Genomic DNA, 19,746 nt, shown 5'->3' on the forward strand with positions numbered 1-19,746 from the left:
ATTGTTATTTTTCATTGAATTATTTTGCAGAATTAACAGAGGTTGCATATACAGTGGTCAGTATGATTTCTGGAGCCCTGATGTATTCATTAATGGTGGGAAATGTGGCAGCTATGGTATTAAATGCAGATGCTCCAGGACGCATGTACAGACAAAAGGTTTGTAAAATTTAATATGAGAATGTTGTTTCTAACTATATCTAGATATAACAAAGGCTTAGACCTTACTCTGAACTTTGAACAATGCATTGGAGAAACACTGCAGCCAAAACTTCCCTGAAAACCTTTGACATCTGGCAAACTTCCAACCTCAGCTTTGAGCATTCAGGGGTTCAGAAACACGGTGTAGTAAAAATGAAATAACTAAAAATGTTAAAAATCAGTATTTTTAACCATTCAAAAATCAATAATAGCAATTAAAATACTTTTAAATAATTAAGAATGGAACTCAATTTCTTAGCTTTCTTTCTGTTAGCCCCACAATGCCAATAACCTGGCACAGAACCAAATAGTTAATTCCCTAGCTGGGGAATCTCAGCAAGATGGAGCTCTGCCTTTGGACACCAATGGAACTTCAGTGACTAAGTATAGGACTTCTGGTTTTAATGACACGCAGAAGACCTACGTTTGCTGGGGAAGAAGTGGAAGAAGGAGAGCACGGTACATTATTGCTTCAATCCCCACCAAGTATATGCTTAATAATGGCACCACACAGGTACCACATGTCACAAGAGTAAACACCTGGCTCTAGTGGGCTGCAGGCAAGAAGAAACGGAGATCTAATGCATCAGGTCACCAATAGGTGACTCCACGGCTCCTGGAGACATTACTTGAGGACCATACTAGGGTAGCATTGAGAAATAGCTAGTGCTTCATCTGGTATCTGGCCTATCAGATTGAATGAACAAGAAGATGAGGAGCATTGTGGAATTTCATAGGCAGTTGCATGGAGTGAGGAGAGCATCATTATGGAAATGATGCAACACAGTGGCAGATGGAGTAGGTTTCTGCTACCATGAGGAATAGTCTGAGTCCGTCATGGCTTTGAAAACTGCGAGAGCTAGCAGCAGATCAATTTTAAGCCTGAACAGGTTCAGCAAGAATAGACACTTCACGGGAACCTGTTGCATTCTTCAGGGGGTAGGCAACTGCTTTCCAGGACGTTTTCACAGGGGTTGGTAGGGGTCTGGAATTATGTCGACTGTAGTATGACCACAATAGATTCAGAGATGGAAAGTAGTCTGCTTCCTCAGAAATAAAGCATACCTGGCCCTGCCACTGGCTTTCAGACTATGCCCCAGCAATTGACCTACAGTCAGATTTCCCAGACCACTAATTCTGCTGTTAGCATAGAGCAGTTGGAAGCCAACCTTTCTGGGGCAAGAACATTGTGGGAATTCAGCATGGATAGCCGTTAACCCACCCAGGAAAGGGGGCATTTGGATGGTAGCCATGAGGGAATGGAAGGAGAGGGGGACATCACAACAGTGTGTTAGGACAATAAAGCCAACATGAGAAGCTGGAATGACATGGAAGCACCAGCTGTTACATAGATTATATGTTATATTCTGTTTGATTCGGATATAAAATTGACAGTATTTTGTCCTGAATGAAAGGCTTTCTATGCTTATTATGTCATAATTTAGATTTTTTTAAGATAATTAGTAAAGTATTTTGCTTAACCTTAGCAGAAGATTTGAAAGGGAGATAGTTGGCCTGCAGGGAGTGGATGCATTGTGCACCTTGTACTCATGATGCTCTAAACAAAGAGGAATGACTGCTCATTAAAACACAAATAGTAATACATTTTCTATCAAGGCAAAGCTTGTAATCAACCTTGAAGGGAGCACAGTGGCCTGTGTCTACACATTGACTATAGTTGGGGAAAATGCTTTTGTTTTCAAATAAATAAAGGTTCAAAAGGAGCCCCTCATCAGAACAAATGCACACACTTTGACCTTTGGCTTTTATCTCTTGTGGTCACAGAGGATTCCCTCAAAGATAAACTCTTGTAGGAACAAAATTATAACTGGACATATGAAAGGAGAATTGTGTCTTATTGTGGAGAAAGTAACAGGTGGATTTTGGCATTCATAAAAATAGAGAGAATCCGTGCTTAGAGATCTCATATTCATTTGCATACAACATTCAAATTTAAGAACAGGAGTAGGTCACCTGGCCCCTCAAGCCTGCTCTGCCATTTAATAAGATAATTGATCTGATTGTAAACTCAATTCTGCAATCCAGCCTATTGCAGTAACCTTTCAACCTCCTGTGTATTAAGTGTCTATCTACCCCTGCTTTAAAAATATTCAAAGACTATGCTTCCAGCACCTTTCGAAGAAGAGAATTCCAAAATTCACATCATGAGAGAAAAAAGTCTGCCTTTATTTTAAATAGTATCATCTTATTTTTAAATAGTGACCCCTACTTCTAAATTATCCCATGGAGAAGCATCCTTTCTACATCAACCCTATCAAGCCCCTTTAGGATATTGTATATTTCAATCACTTCCACTCACTTATCTAAACTCCAGCAGGTGTAAGCCTAGCCTGTTCAATCTTTCCTCATAAGACAATCTGCCCATTCCAGGTAACAGTCTGGTGAGCTTCCTCTGGACTGCTTTAAAAGCATTTACATGCTTCCTTAAATAGGAAGACCAGTGCTATACACAATACTCCAGATGTAATCTTAGCAATATGCTGTGAACTGAGGCATAATCTCCGTATTACTCCACCTACATCTCTCAGCATTTTATATTTTTGTATTCAATTTGTGGAGCAATAAATGACAGCATTCTGTTAACTTTCCTAATTATTTGATGTACCTGTAAAATAGCCCTTTGCAAATCATGCACGAGGACATCTGTATCAATCTACATTTTTTATTTTTCTTGCTAAAATGGACAAGTTCACATTTTCCCACATGATATGCCATTTGAAAAAATTTTGCCTACTTTATCCCTTTGTAGCCTCCCTTAAATCCTCTTCACAACTTTCCTACTAATCTTTGTGTCAACAGCAAAACTTAGCAACCAGAATATGGTATGCAGTATGGAGCAGCAAGGGTTCAAAGTGAAAATATGCATTTTCCTTCAAATCATAGATCTGCGTTGCAGATAGCATTATGAAAATCTCATTAGTCCACCGGTGACCAACAACAGGCATGTTTCACTACAATGTATTGGAAAATAAGGATGCTGGGGAATGGTGTTTCATTACTATTGGCATTAATGGTTTTATGCAAGGCTAGAAACATGTCACAATACGGAAGTGTAAATTACGTCAAGAACTATCTGGCTAAAGATCCAGAGTGGCGCAAATGTCACAGAAATGGCCATGAATACATTTCACTGGAGGAAAAATAATTGATTTTCAAATGTGTAATGTTGCAAGGAGTGACATTATAAGATTTAATTTCTAGGCCAATGACTCTTTAGTGACTGGCAAATAGTTGCAGTTTAACATCTTATCTGCAAGTTGATTACTTTGACAATGCTGCATTACTGTATTACATTTAAGTATCAGCCTATGTCATGTGCATATGTCAATACTGGAACCTGAATTAGTGATCTGTTCAAATATGCAATGGTACCATTGTACCAAACTGAAACTTTGGATGTGAAAGCAATCAGTTTTTTTTCCCTGGGTAACAAATGGAGAATAATATAGTGGCCGCCTTTGGATTTCTTACATCCTCACCTCAACTTGACAGAATTATCATGTTTATTATAATAGTGAAGACATGAAATCATAAGCAATTTCCAAGTGTGGTCTTGTATCAATGTAGATTATTGGAAGGCATATTTTTGAATATGCTTCCCCTGCTCTAACATCAGAGTGCATTGAATTCAGTGTAAAAGGCATATATCAGATATTTATAGAAGTGTCAAAGCCATTGATATGATTTAAGTTTTAGCAGAACTAGAATCTAGGTGTGATATCACATCCATTGCAAAATAGAGTTCATTCATAATTTGGAATTTCCAGCTTGTCTCCACTGTTATATATATCTCTTTTATTAATTATTTGTGTTTTAGGTTGACCGATCACATGAACACTTAGAATATTGTGTTCAGTTCTGGTCGCCTCATTATAGGAAGGATGTGGAAGCTTTAGAGAGGGTGCAGAGGAGATTTACCAGGATGCTGCCTGGATTAGAGAATATGTCTAATGAGGAAAGGCTGAGCAAGCTAGGGCTTTTCTCTTTAGAGCAATGGAGAATGAGAGGCGACTTGATAGAGATGTATAAGATTATGAGGGGCATAGATAGAGTGGACAGCCAGCACCTCTATCCCAGGGCAGCAATGGCCAATACCAGAGGACAGCTGTTTAAGGTGAGAGGAAGAAAGTTTGGGGGGGGGGGGTGTTGGAGGTAGGCTTTTCACACAGTGGTGGTGAATGCACTGCCTGGGATAGTGGTAGAGGCTGATACAATAGGGAAATTTAAAAAACTTAGATAGGCACATGGATGTAAGAAAAATGGAGGGTTATAGGCTGTGTAGGAGGGAAGGGTTAGATTGATAATGGAGTAGGTTTATATAGATCAGCACAACATCGTGGGCCGAAGAGTCCCTACTGTGCTTTACTGTTCTATATCATGTGAGCCCTGTTTTGAGCCAGTATGTGTGTTGACTCAATGTACAAAATTTAACAATTTCCAACCTGAGAACACATTCCGTTGATTATATGTTAATTTGCTTGGGAGAGATACCAGAGGATTGTAGATGCAAAATAAAATTCAGTCTGCATTTTGTGCGAATTTATGTTGCATTTTATTTTCAGGATTCATTTTGCACAAGCCAGTATTGCAAGTCTTGTTACACCTTATGAATTTGAACAACTTTGTAAATCAATTATGTGATCAGCTTGCACTGTTTGTTACAAAAGGCTGTCATTTGGATCTGAAGAATGCAAGTATTTAACTAAGAGATTAAAGTTTAGATAATTCTTTCTTTTTCAATTTAGCTATGTCAAGTGGAACAGTACATGAAAAATAGGAGACTCCCACGGAATTTACAGTTAAAGATTTCAAACTATTACAGAGAACGTTATCATGGCAAATGGTTTGACCAACAAGGAATTGTTTCTGAATTGTCAGAATATTTGAGAGAGGTATTGAACTGTGAAAATGCATATAGAGTGTTGAACATTAAGGAAATTGTCAAATTTTAAGAAATAATAAATAAGTAATCTATAATAATTAAAAAGCAATCATTTATTTTCACTTGAAAATAAGAAAACTTTTTCAAAGGCTTTTTGACAATAATGGTAAAACTATTTGCTGTTAATTAGTTTTAGTGGAGCTCAAATATTCTCTTCAGGTTTCCAGAAAATTTGATTTTTTGGAAAAATAGCAAAAATAATCCCAAAATATTCAGCATTCTATCAAATCCTTGCCTTGTACATAAATAATTGTGTTTCTGGCCTGAGAAGACCAGCATGAATAAAAGAAAATCATATCTAATATGTTTTACCTAGTTAACCTTGAAAAATTAGTCATTCATTGTCTGAAAAATATTAATCACGTTGTATATCATCTTATTGCATATATAAGGGGCTTAATTTTGTGCTAGCATTTACCAGTTGAACTTAGCTCATGCTAATTAAAGCACACCCGCACATCCCAAAATGTTGCAGCTTTCTTTCCTGCAACTAGTGATGTAAGTCGACTGCAGGTGGAAACCATGGCAGAGCATAGGTGAGCACTGGCTGATTTTGTTTTAGTTAAACATGGTTCTGGATGCCGTTGTCAGTGTTGTGGAGAGAAGGAGAGAGGTCCTCTACCTGCATGGAGCCAGGAAGCCTCCTAGGCCCAGGTCAAAGTCAGAAACTAAAGTTCCAAGGATTTGAATGCAATGAGATTAATGGTCAGTGAATACTTCAGCAAATTCTATCAGCCAGCAGCTTTAGCACTAGTTTTACTGCTCTGTGCATTATAGTCTCATCATTCAATTTATAATAATCTGTCAGTCAAAACATATAACAAGCATTCATATGTCCTTCCACATAGTTACCACGATACGTCCTCCCCAGTTTACGAATGCGCAGCTTATGTACAGCCCATACGTGCGAATCAGCATTTGGGAGATCTGTGGGATGGATTTTCCAGCTGCACCAGCTGCAGGGGTCTTCTGCTGTGTGGGAATTCAGTTTGCAGCCGCATTTTCCAACTTGTGAACTGTTTGGGTTATGAACAGTTCGTGGGAACAGAAGCCTTTCGTAACATGGGGATCTATATTAAAAATTTTGCAACCACATCTCATTCTCACAGCTATTCGAATATGGGAGGTACATCACCTAAACATTGGATTACAAAACACTAATGCATTTTTTCTGTCTCGTTCAAAAAGATGACAAGTATCTAGACCATTGGGACAAACCCAGGTCCAGTGACCTACTGCCCAGAAGACAGAATGCTTGTCCTTATTGGGGTATCTATCACTGAGTCTGGAGCCAGCGACAGGACTAAGATAAATGGCAGTATGCTCATACTTAATCCTCTCAACATTCTGGTTCCCTCTTGTCCTATAATTTTTTTCTATTCACAGGCCAGACTAGAGTACAAAAACAGACACTACTCTGAGCTTTATTATGGCAAGAGATGACCAGGAGGACAAAGGAAACACTTCAAGGATCTTTTCAAGGCTCCTTAAAAAAGTGTAACGTGTATCTTGTTGTAATAACTGAAATGACAAATACAATTCTGGTTCCCATCTATCCACTCTAGTTGAGATTTCCTAAAAATAAGTACTAATAAATTTGTCAGGCACAAATCCTCTTTCATGAAGCTATACTTCTAATACTGCTTAATTAGATTTTCCAAACTTGCTACTATTATTTACTTAATAATTGCTTCAAACATTTTTCCAACAATAGATGTTAGGCTAGTTGGCCATGATTACACACTTTTTGCCTTTATTTTTGAATAGGCTGTCACATTGCAGTTTTTCAATGTTCTCTAGAATCTTCTCCAGATCCTGAGGATTTTCGGAATATTATGACTTGTGCATCCACTATCTCAGTAGTCTTTTGAAGATGTTAGGATGCAAGCCATCAGGGCAGGGGACTTAATAGCCTTTAGATTCATTCTATGGTGATGGTATTTAATTCTTCCCAAACGTTATTAATGAAATATTCATAGTATCTTCTGCCATAAAGCTTGAAGCAAAATATCTGTTTAACTCATCAGTCATTTCCTTGTTCCCATATGTTTCCTTGGTCTCGTTCTGTAAGGGACAAATGTTTATTTGACGTTATTTATCCTTTTTATAAATGTAAAGATGCTATTATTGCCTGTTTTTATATTCTTTGCAAGTTTGCCCTCATAGTTTATTGTCTCATTCTTTATCTTTTTTATTCTCCTTTGTTAGATTCAGAATTTATCCCAGTCTTTGGGTCTACCACTAGCTTTTGCCTCTTGTACGTTTTCTCTTTCCACTTAATACCCTTCTTAACTTCTTTGGTTAGCCATGGTTGGTTCAATCCTCCCATAGATTCTTTCCTTCTTAATGGAATACATTTTTGTTGAACTATCATCTTTCCTCCTTAAATATTTGTCACTGTCTTTCCTGCTAATATATCTGCCCAATCCATTTTAGTAAACTTTTTATCCTCATCCCATTGTGATTCCCTTTAAGTTTAAAAACAGTTTTTCCCAATTTTTTTTCCAATGTTTATTTTGAGAGAAACTCCAGTTTCTCACTCTCAAAATAAATACAAAACCTTTGTGATCTCTGCTTCCTAGGGAATCTTTTACTCTGAGAGCATTTATCAAACCTGCCTCATTACCCATTACCAGATCCAAGATTAGCCTATAGCCTGGTTGGCTACGTTACATATATGAATCTGGGAAATTATGCTGAATGCACTAAATGAATTTGTTTTCATAGCTACCCTATCCACCTTAACCTTTCCAAATTAACCCAATCTACCTGAAGTTTAAGCTATTTTATACATATCCCCATTATTTGTTGTTTTATATCCTTCCTAGAATGTAAATACTGTTTGGGGGTATATACACTACTTCTACCACTGTCTTCTTTCCCTTGCTATTTTTGCCTCCACCCAAATGGACTCAGCATCTTCTGATCCTGGATGGTGTAGCTGTAGACAAACAGTTAAAGAGTTGTATTCCTTCCTTGGCAGTGCTAAGTGAGATAATTGAACTTCCTCTGGCGCTGCAGTTATGTCCTGGGTGTTTTCTTGCTCAGAATCACATAATCCAGTCTCTTATTCAGCTTGGAGTATAAAAACAACAACAATAGGCCAATCAGCTCCTTGACTCTGCTCTGCAATTCAATAAGATGACAGCTCATCCAGTCTTGACCTGGAACATCCCTTTCCCACTCTTTCCTGTTGCCCCTTGCCCAGAATTCAAAAAAGTTGCAACATTAATCAGGCAAATCCACATTTCAGGCAGCACTGAATGGCTGTAGGAAAGCTTGTCTGGCTGTCAATTTATAGTCATGAATTATTTTAGTATTCCTTCTCCAAAAGCAGTAGTTGTAATAATTTATTATTTTGTTACAGGATATTTTGAGTTATCTATGCAGAAATCTGGTCAATAATGTGCCAATGTTCCAAAATGCGGATCTGAATTTTTTGAAAGCTATCATCACTAACCTGTGTTACGAAGTCTTTCAGAAGGATGATGTGATAATAAGGGAAGGTGCTGCGGCGGAAAGGATGTTCTTCATTGAATCTGGTATTGTGTCAGTGGAGACAGCATATTATCAAAAGCTGCTTTCTGATGGTGCTTACTTTGGAGGTTTGTAACACAAGATCTTCTGTAATGGAAATGTTACAGACCCTGAGAGACACAATACATTAGAATAATATGGATGTAACTCTGCATTTAATTGAGAGATTCTGAATTTTTAAGATGACTATCAATTCCACTTGATCAACTTCAAAATAGTGTTCCTTGTTGCATTTCAAACCCTTAGAGTTAAAGATCTAGGGCATAAAACAAATCCAAAGAGTTTAACTGTATTTTCATTCCTCATACTTCTTAGTATGGGGAGTTACACCTTAGCAATTACCTTAACAATGAAAAGTACAAAATAGCATTTGGGGTTTCCAACTGCAAGTCAGAAAAGGATGCCCAAATTATTTAGGTTTTACTAATTCAAAGGCTAATGCATAACCAATGTGTAAATCATAAAGGTCGCCTTCATCTAGATGTGGTAATTAGCCCTTGAAATGTTTTACTGTGTTTTTTAAAAAAAAGCTATATAAATGCTAGCTGTTTTGTAGAAACTAGTATGATTGTACCCATATTAAAGATGTGGTAATACATGAACCTCAAGATTATCTTTCAGTATCAACCTAATTACAAGTACCCAGCTTAAGATGGAAACACTGCTTCAATAATCTAAGTGATTTTTTTTTATTATTAGTTCAGGTAACATTCCAAGTGGCTATGATATTTGAGTTTATTGATTTCCAGGACCTTTGACAAACTTCTTTGTCAAAGGGTGAATTTAAAGCAGTGGAAATTCAAGGTAAAGTTGAAAATACGTGAAAAAATGGCCAATGAAAATTAAGCAATACTTAGTCAGGTGTGAGAATTGTAATGAAGGGAATTATTCAATATAATTCTCAAGGGAGAAGTGCTAATTGATTACTGTTTGCAACTTATCTGTGATTTGGATGCAAATTCATTCCAAAATGGTCAGGTCCAATAATCAGGAGGCAAGTTTAGTTGAAGAAGGCAGCAAATTAGATAAAAACTATAATATAAACACAAAATGCTGGGTAAACTCTAGAGGTTGGGCAGCATTTGAGAAGAAAGAAATCATCAGAAGTGAAAAAATTATAGCTGTAACAGGTTTTAGTTACTTACAGATATTAGCATAAAAACAAAATGCAATTTATATTTGGTCTAGTGTAAGGGAGATTGCACCATGAACAGCAGATTAGTATGATTACTGAGTAGCTTTATTTAGTTCACAAGCACCTCCTGAGATTCCACCTTTGTGTCATCTTGAATTTCCTCCCAATCCAATTCAGATTCTTTCAGTCTTGGTCTCCCACACTGTTACAAGCCAAAGAGACGGTTTAGGAGCAGCACTTTTTCTTTCAATTAGGCACTTTCTGGACTCGATATCATGTTTAACAATTTCAGAATATAACCGTTGTTCTTTATTATTTCAGACTGCAGTGCGGGTAATGATTCTGTTGTTGCCCTTTACAAGTTCTCTGGACCAAACTTTTATCCATTTATTTCCATTACTATCACTTTTGCCTTGATTCATCCTCCCATTTGTTTTTTAAAGTCATTCCTCTCCACCATTCTATCAATGGTCTTAACTTTTTTTAAACTTGTGGCAAGACCAATATTACCAGGTCAAGATATAATCCTGCAAAGATTGCCTAAATCGGTGCCAGAGCTCTGGGATACTTTTAAAGAGGTAGCAATGTTTGCGATCAAATATATTTCTAATAAAAAAAAGGGAACTGCCATATCCAGACTACTGTAGGTATTCCAAGAATGTGCAAGGTAAGATAGCACAATAAAGGAAAAATTATGAAAGATACCAAGAACTCAAGACTGCAGGCAGGAAGAGAAAGGAGAGGGAGAGTAGAAAGGTCAAATTAAAAGGGGAGATAGGAAAGTAAGGAGGAAGCTTTAGGAAATAAATAGGACCTAGAGGAAATAGTAGGTCCTTTTGGAGACCAAAATGGTAGTCAAAAGAAGGAGACATGTTTTCAGTTCAAAGTGAATGACTATATGAAAACTTTTTAAAGATTTTATAGGCATTGAAATTGAAGAAGAATATGAAGTCTTTGAAATGATTAACATAGAGAGAGGCAATAACAGATTAATCTGTTAACGGGTTGAGCATCTAAATTGATGTACTCAGATAAAACATATTCTTGGCTCCCAGGGGAGAGCTGGCTGTGTGTGTGGTGTGCAAAGACTGGAAGGCAGCTAACGTGCTACATTTGTTTAAAAAATGAGGAAGAGAAAGACTTAAGTATGGGTCAATCAGTCTAACATTGATTGTGGACAAATTATTGCAAAAAATTCTGAGAGACAGTATTAAGCGGCATTTAGAGAGGCACAGGATGGATTTGTTAAAGGAATGTAACATCTGACTAACAATGAATTTTTTGAAGTGGTAACAAAGAAGATCAATGGGAGCATTGAATGTAGTCTGCAATTAAGCCATAGCTAAGTGCTTTCTACATTTCTATTCATCACATTGTAGGAAGGATATGATGTACTAAAGAACTTGGAGAGGAGGTAAATGAGGCTATGCTAGGGTTAGAAAATGTTAGATTTGACAGGGGGCTGAGTAGAATGAGGTAGCTTTCTTTCAAACAAAAGAGATGAAGGGAAGGTTTAATTGAAGTGTACAAAACAGAGCTCCAGACTGAAGAGGAAGACTGTATTTCACTTTGCAGAAGGGTGAAATTTAGGGTACATAGTTTTAAGTTAATTGGCAGAAAGGTTAAGGAAAATGTGGTGAGAATATTTTTCGCCTGGTGAATAATTGGGCTCTGGAACTTAGTGCAGATTCTTTAATCTGATTGTTTAAAAAGACAGGCCATTGTATAATGTACTCACACATCCTTTTTACATATACTTCACAAGATAAATTGATGAATTAATAGAAATGTCTGCTGACAAGCCTAGGTCAAGTCTTGAGCAACTGTATCTGAAAGGAATGGTAAAAGCAATTTTCCAGACCAGTAGTTTTTAGCCATGGGTATAGCAGCACCATTTCCCCATATAACTCCAAACTGTGTATCTAAAGTACTTGCGCAAGCAACAAAAATAAAACAAATGTAATGTTATTTACTAAAATTCTTAATTATTTTCAGAGATCTGCCTACTCACTAAAGGTTACCGTAAAGCAACTGTCCGGGCAATTAGTCTTTGCAAATTATATTCATTGACAGCAGACAAATTTAATGATTTGTTGAAGCAATTTCCTGCTGCTAGGGAGGAAGTAGTAAACATGGCAGCCCAAAGGCAAAGAACCCTCAAAGGTAAGTGAAAATGTAGCGATCATCAAGGTCTGTGTTTAAGTGAAGATGGTTGGCTGATCCTACCATTCCAATGACTCTTGGGATATTTCTGAGTCTGCTGTGGTTTATGGAAGCACATGCCAATGTCAGCAGTGTATGCTCACCAGACATTCAAAAATAAGTTCTTTCTGTATCAATGTGATTGGCAAGGACTAATTGATGAGTTTGTTCATATATTTGTATCATTTAGATATAGAAATTGCAGTCTTCTACAAAACCAAATTGAACACAATGGGGGGATAAAAGTAACTTTAACATTAAATCTTCCCTTGAAAGATTCTGGCTAAAATCAAAAGTGGAATTTGTTAGATGCTGCCCTTTCAGAACAGAACTATAGCAAGATTAGGTCATAGAGCCCCTCAAGCCTGCTTTGCAATGCAATAAGCTGTATCCTCAACTCTGCTTTCCCCTATTTCTGATCCCCATAATCCTAGATTTTTTCTGTAATTATGTTGGCAATTCTCTTAACCCATTTATATACTTTTACAGACTCTTTGTGCCCTCTTCAGACAGTTTTCCATCTGTCTTTTTATTAGTAGCAGTCTAGGATATGCCACACTCAGTTCCTTCTCAAAGTTATTAATATATGTATTTGAATTATTGAGAAGGTAATACTGATCCCAGAGGCACCTCACTGGTTATGTTTTGCCAATCTACAAATTAGGAGCAGGAGTAGGGCACCAGGCCCTGAAGCATGCTCTGCCGTTTAATCAGATTGTGGTTGAGTTGATTGTAACCTCAACTATGTATTTTCATCTGCCAGGTCTTATCGGGTATCTATCTACCCCCTGCCTTTTGTCCCTTGGTTACTTAGTTTTTGGTGTGATTTTATCTATGCTCATTTGACAAATCTACATGAAGAATAAAGTCCCCCATCGTGATTGTATTACCTTTTGTTACAAGCCTGCATTATTTCTTGATTGGCTTTCAGTCCAACAATATAACCATTGTTAAGTGGTTTATAGATTACACCCATCAGTATTTAATAAGAACAAATCATGGTGAAATGAATATTCAGTAGAAGAAGAAAAAAAGATTGCTGAATTACTTTGTGTTTTTTTTGCTCCTAATCAAGATAAATTTCATCCGTTTTCTACCTTTAGTTTAATCTTATGTTCATTTTACTAACTTCCAATTATTTTGTTGCATTGTCAGAAGCCATTGATCAGTGGAAGACTGCCATAGATCTTCAATCTCCTTAGCAAACAGGAAGAATCTGTAAAAATCTGTATATTTTGTATTTGTATAATATTATTTGACAATCAATTTAAAATAATAAACTCGATTGAATTCCTTAATTAGAGCTGATTTTTTTTAAAGAAGTACTTAAATCCACAAAATAGAAATAATTGCAGACTTGCATGCAATCCTAAATTTGAATTGTAAAGAACATATATTTAACATATTTTGACTTCCTGGTGATCCATCATTTTTATCGACTCGCATGTAAATATGCAAGTGATTAATATTCAAAAGAACAACTGTGCAGACATTCAATTTTGTAAGCCATAATTCCTCAGTGATGCTGTATATGGATGGATGAGGAATGGGACTAATATGCTCACATAGAATCAGGCCATTAATAGAACCAAACAATTATTAGAAGTAGTTATTGTAGAAACATCAGGCCTGTATAAATCAACAATGTTTGGAATTATGTCTCATCATTTTCATAGAGAAATATTATCTACAAAATTCATTAAAACGGCATCTCTACATAGGACATAGCAATTGCCAGTTCCAAGTTTTTATCTTTTACAAGTTATCTTAGCAGCCTGCTGAGAGATTTTCCACCCAAGCTTCACCTCTACCAATTTCCTCCTATGATCTCACAGTTGCCCACATCGGCCAATAGAAGCATAGTCAGATAGTTTTAAAATTTTGAGGACATAACCAAGTGTTCGTTTAGATTCTCTTGCACTTCTGCTCACCTTCCATCCCTGAAAATTAAGTGGTGCTAGAAAACCTGTGAAGTGCCTTGCACTTGTAATTTCTGATCATTTAAGGAAATTTAACAATATCAGCTAGGAATTTAACTGCATCTCTGTGACTTGAACTAATGGGTTTAAATCTGATGAGGAGATTGACAATCATTGCCTGAATCTATAGAAGCACAATACATTCAGGCAATGCTGCACACAGGCAATAAAGAACTCCACAGGAACTATCTTCTAGTTTCATGCTGGAAATCTCATGGAAGGTTGAATTTTTCTTGACATCAGGACAGAGATGTGGTTGCATTTGAAACCTGACTAGATTTTCTTGAGGAGTACTGCTTTGCCTAGCTGTTAAACTGATGGCAGCATTTAACCTTTATGCATTTGGTTAAATCTTGATGGCCCTTATTAACACTAGTCATATCAATCAATCAATAGTTATACTCTGCATTAGACATGCTGAGTATTTTTCATTATTTCCCACTTTTATTTCTGCTCTTGATGTGCTATTCAGAATGCCTCTGAATTTGTTCAGTTTCCCATGGACTCGCCAGCAAAATAAAATACATTATCTTCTTTTAAGCTGGACTGCTACACATGGATCATAGCATTAATACTACTTAGCTGGTTTTAAAAACTCTGACTATATTCATTCATAGACCAGGATATAATTTCCTGAATGTGCAAGTAGAGTGATGGTCTTAATTGCGTTTGAGTTATTTAGGGGACCAAGTATTCCAGATTGTGCCAACGTTGATGACATCCTTTTCAGAACTCAAGGCTATTGAAAACAGGATCAATTTAGTACTATCAGCATCATTATGGAACTGCAGTATTTTAAACAAAATTCTGATAGCAACAATAAAATTGTGTGCTCGGGTTGTTTTTACTTTGATGTGAACATAATTATATAAACAGATAAAATGCGAAATGAATGGAATATGAAAGGTTACATGGAAGTGGATATTCTATATTTCAGAACACATTTTGATTTCGACATGTTCTGCTTCCATCTATGTAAAGTACCATTAATTATAATATATAATCATAAGACATTGAAAATGACTAAATTAAGTGATAATTGCAAAGGCAAAAAACATGAACTGGAATGTATGCTGATATAAAAGTCAAACAACTACAGATGCTGAAGATCTAAAATAAAAACTGAATATGTTTGGAATACATAGCAGGTCAGACAGCATATGTGAAAGAAGAAGCAGAATCAACATTTCAGGTTAAGAACCATTTGTCAGAACTGGGAAAGAGAAAACAAATTTTAAGTTGCAGAAAAGGTAAATGGTTGGTGAGTTTGGAAGAGTGGACCAGGCAGTTGTAAAGTGTTCTGTCCCTGTTGAAAGGAAGATGTGTCCAGAGGTGCAATATTGTTGAAGCTAGTGGAAACTGAAGGATGATCTGTTGAGTGAGGAGGTTGGAAGGTGGGGACTAGGTGAATTGAATCTTTGTGTTGAATCCATTAGCACAGCCTGACCTACTAGGCATGTCCTACTGCCCTGCAGTTAGCAACTTTTTATATACCCTTTGTTTATATTGTCTCTAACTGCCCCCATTAACCCATCAACTGGACGACCTCTACAAGTTATCCCTCTGGCAACCTTGGCCTCACTAAATCAATGATACACCCTTTGTCCTATTCATCCCACCCCCACTTTCTCTGCAACTTAAAACTAACATTTTCCTTCTATCAGTTCTGATGATTGGTTGTAAATTTGAGACGAAACTCTGTTTCTCTTTCCATAAATTATGCCAGACCTGCTGAGTGTTTCCAGTATTATCTGCTTTTATATATGCATTGTTATACAATTACATATTTTTCAAAGTTCTGAATAGATTTTGCGAGATGCTTTGTAATGATTTGAGAAGAAAATGGAGTAAATTGTTTCTTGCTAGTTACAACCTGAAATATACAATATATAAATAATGTACATACAAAATCTTCAATGTTGCAAAGTATTTCAAAGCCCTTCACAAGAGCATTATCAAGTAAATGTATAGGGCAGATGACTCAGTTTTAAAAACTGCTATGAAGGAGGAAAGAGTACTGTGATGGTGTTGTTTGAAGTAGTTATTTTTGGACTCTGGGAGCTGTACGTACAGCTGCCTGCGATGGAAAATGTTCTTTTTTTGTTTTTTCTAAAAGTTGCTGATTTGGATGTAGTTTAGTGTGAAAATTCTTGTTCCAACTTGAGCAATAAGCCAAAAGAAAGCTAAAAGAAGCCGAGTGACCAGTTGTACAAGTACCTTTTCAGTTGCAGTAAATGCTAATCCTTGTCAGCATTACTTCTGACAGGCTTGTAGCTAGTTCCCACAATATTTAATTAGGATATATGTATAACTATAGCTGATTTAAATATTGTATTTTCCCCAAGCTTTGCAGTGCGAAATACAATATATTTGATCTTACTGTAGAAATGTTATTCATATTTGAAGCAAGCATTTTGTAACAGATTGGACTTCTTCACATAAATACTGCAAGCTGCACTCAAGGATAACCAGTGACCTTCATCCCAATAAAATTATAAAAAATGCTTTTCTCCAGGGCTGCCAGTTGTAACACATTGCATGGTAGTGTAGTGGTTAGCGTAACGCAATTAACAGTGCCAGCGACCCAGGTTCAATTCTGGCCATTGTCTGTAAGGAGTTTGTACGTTCTCCCTGTGTCTGTGTGGGTTTACTCCAGGTGCTCTGGTTTCCTCCCACATTCCAAAGACATATGGGTTAGGAAGTTGTGGGCATGCTATGTTGGCTCCAGAAGCGTGGCCACACTCATGGGCTGCCCCCAGAACACTAGACAAAAGATGCATTTCTCTGTGTGTTTCGATGTTCGTACATGTGACTAATAAAGATATCTTGAAACTGATTTCAAGAGTTTCCTAGCCAAGCTGGGAGGGTGGAAAATTTTATTACCGTTTTTGGAAATGTTCATTTAAAAGCGAAACAGAAGCACATCTTAATATCCCTTGGAGTTTTCTGTTAACTTGCTTACAGCCGCATTTTGGGGATTATTCTTTAGTTTCTGGAATGTCCCTGTTAATCTGGAGCATTGGCAGTTTTATTGGCCGTCAAATTGGTCAATTATTTTAGAAGGCAAATATTATACAATGAAGACTTTCCTCAACGTTAAGGTCATTCTCGGGGGGTGGGGTGGGGTGGGGGGGGGGGGGTTGGAGGTGTTGTCTCTTTATCTGGTATTTAGGCAGCCCTGTTTCCGTTTATAATAGGCGGTAACTGTAAGTACCCTGGCGGGCAGGTGGCGTTGTGTGTGGATGACTGTTTTCCAGGTTCATCTCTCCTGTTTCGATTCTCATTTGCCTTTCATGCAGGTGTTGCTATGGTTACTGTGATCTACTAACAGGGTTGTTGAACGGATTCCATCAGCGAAAACGAGTGCAAAAGGATTATTATCGGCAATTGCAAAGGCGTTTGAGGAAAAATATTATCAACTACAGTCTTTTTTAATTCAAGCCGCTTTACAGCAGAGCGAAGCACCATGAGCTTCACTCTAACTCAGAACCTGCAGCCGAAGCAACGATTCAAGGCCGAGCGGCCCCACGACTACATTTACGGTAGAACAGGTTACTCCATTCCGGGGTTGCTTATAATTGATTTGTTTTAATTTTTTGTATGATTTTTTTAAAAAACTTTTTAATCCTTCTCTCCATTGACTTTCATCCTCTGCTTTCCTGACACGCTGGAGTTAAAATTCTGTGATTATTTGCCGCCTGGGAGTGCATCATTCAAAAAGCTATTCAGTGGCTGTGAAAGTGAACGGAAAACTATTTGGGGGCAATGCACCTGAATTTAATCCTCCCTTCTCTGTACACATTGAATTTTAGAATGGTACAGTGCAGAAGGAAGCTAATCGGACCACCTTTATGCCAACTTTCTTACCGTATTTATCCAATTCCATTTGGAAGGCAGTTGTTAAATCTGCTTTAGTCATTGTTTGAGGCCAAATCCCTTTCTCATGTCACCTGTTTTTTGTTATCAACTACCTTGAAATTGTGCCCTCTAATCATCAAAAGGGATAAATTGAGAGTCGAGCAAAGGAGGCGAAGTCAATGCAGGGCCCCTGGGGAGTGTTGTTAAACAGAGGCACTTAGGGGTATAAACACAGTTCCATGAAAGTGGCGACAAAGGTAGATAGAGTGATGAGAAGGTGTATGGCACATTTGCCTTCATTGGCTGAAGCACTGAATACAAGAGTTGGAATGTCATGTTACAATTGTACAGAACTTCGAGTATTGTGTGCAGTTCTGGTTACCCTGCTATAGGAAGGGTATGATTAAGTTGGAGAGAGTACAGAAAAGATTCACAAGGATGTTGCTTGGGCTGGAACTGTTCCCCTAGGAGCAAAGGCGGCTGATGGATGACCTTTCAAAGATTTATCAAATCATGAAAGGCATAGATAGGGTAGATGGTCACAGTCTTTTTCCCAGGGTAGGGGAGTCTAAAACTAGAGGGCGAAGGTTTAAGGAGAATGGGAAAATATTTAAAGAGGATCTGAGGGGCAAGCATTTCACACAGAGGGTGGTGGGTAAATGGAATGAGCTGCCAGAGGAAATGGTAGAGGCAGGTACAATTACAACATCCAAAAGTCATTTGGACTGGTACATGGATAGGAACATTTAAGAGGGTTATGTATTACAAGGAAATAGCAGAGAAGTTAAACGGATATTTTGCATCAGTCTTTATGGCAGAAGATTATACCGTAGGGTGTAGATGTGTCGTAGAATTTAAGGAGAATTTTTGGAAAGGTGGAGATTTAAAACATTAATACTGAATAATGCTGAGAGGGAATTAAATACCATGAAATTTGGTGAAGAATTAATATTAGGCAAACTAATAGGGCTAAAGGCTGATAAGTCCCCTGTGCAGATGGCTTGCATGCTAAGGTCCTGAAAGAATTGACTACAGAGATGGTGGATTTGTTATAATCTTCAAAGCTTTCTTAGATTCTATAGATGTGCCAGTTCTGTAGAAGGTTTGGAAATCTACCATTGTGATATTCCTATTCAAAATAGTAGGGAGGAAATACAAGGTTAACTATTAGCAAAAATGAGCTGCTGGAGGAACTCCAGCGTCTGCAGTCTCTTGTGTCTGCAAGGTTAACAATCGGCTGATTAGCCTAACATCTATTGTTGGAAAAGTGTTAGCATCAATTATTAAGGAAGTAATAGCACATTTGAAAAATACTGGTCTGATCAAGTAGAGTCAACATGGCTTCACAAGGTGGAGATATCACCAAATTTATGAGAGATTTTTGTGGAAATCTTGACCAGATTGGATAGAGGGGATCCTGCAGAATTATTTGGACTCCTTGAAGATATTTGATAAAAGTGAAATGTAGACATAGAGTCATAAAAGATGGAAACAGATCCATCGGCCTACCAAGTCTTCACCCATCATCAAGCACCCATTTGCACTAATTCTATTTTATTCTCATTATGATCATTTTTTCTGTGATGCTTCCTCATTCACAATATTCTCTTCGTGGCCTAGTTTAGTGCCCGGATCCAACAATATTTCCTTCCTCTTTGGATGGAAACTCCCCCATTCTGCTGCCCCCCCCACCCTGTTCTCTGCTGAACCTACCCTTTACCCCATTGTCACTAACAACAGCCCCAAGACCCAGGCCCTAACACCAAAACACCCAAACTACCTGAATCCACACCACCCATCAGCCTCCTCGACCAACTGAACCAATAACTTTCAAACCCCTTAATCTCCCAGCAGAAGCCTTTATCAACACCT

The 19,746-nt window shown here is 37.5% G+C and overlaps 1 protein-coding gene across 1 annotated transcript in view; it reads left to right on the forward strand.

Annotated features, from left to right (window-relative positions):
* Positions 1 to 17,482: 17,482 nt before the first annotated feature.
* cfap91 (cilia and flagella associated protein 91) overlaps positions 17,483 to 19,746 on the forward strand; it is a 64,203-nt gene continuing 61,939 nt past the window's right edge. The window contains exon 1 of the mRNA XM_052014465.1: positions 17,483 to 17,558. Within this exon, the coding sequence (XP_051870425.1) occupies positions 17,483 to 17,558 (76 nt within the window). The remainder of the gene's footprint in view (positions 17,559 to 19,746) is intronic.

This window comes from Pristis pectinata, chromosome 4 (genome assembly GCF_009764475.1).
Source record: "Pristis pectinata isolate sPriPec2 chromosome 4, sPriPec2.1.pri, whole genome shotgun sequence".
Taxonomy (NCBI): domain Eukaryota; kingdom Metazoa; phylum Chordata; class Chondrichthyes; order Rhinopristiformes; family Pristidae; genus Pristis; species Pristis pectinata.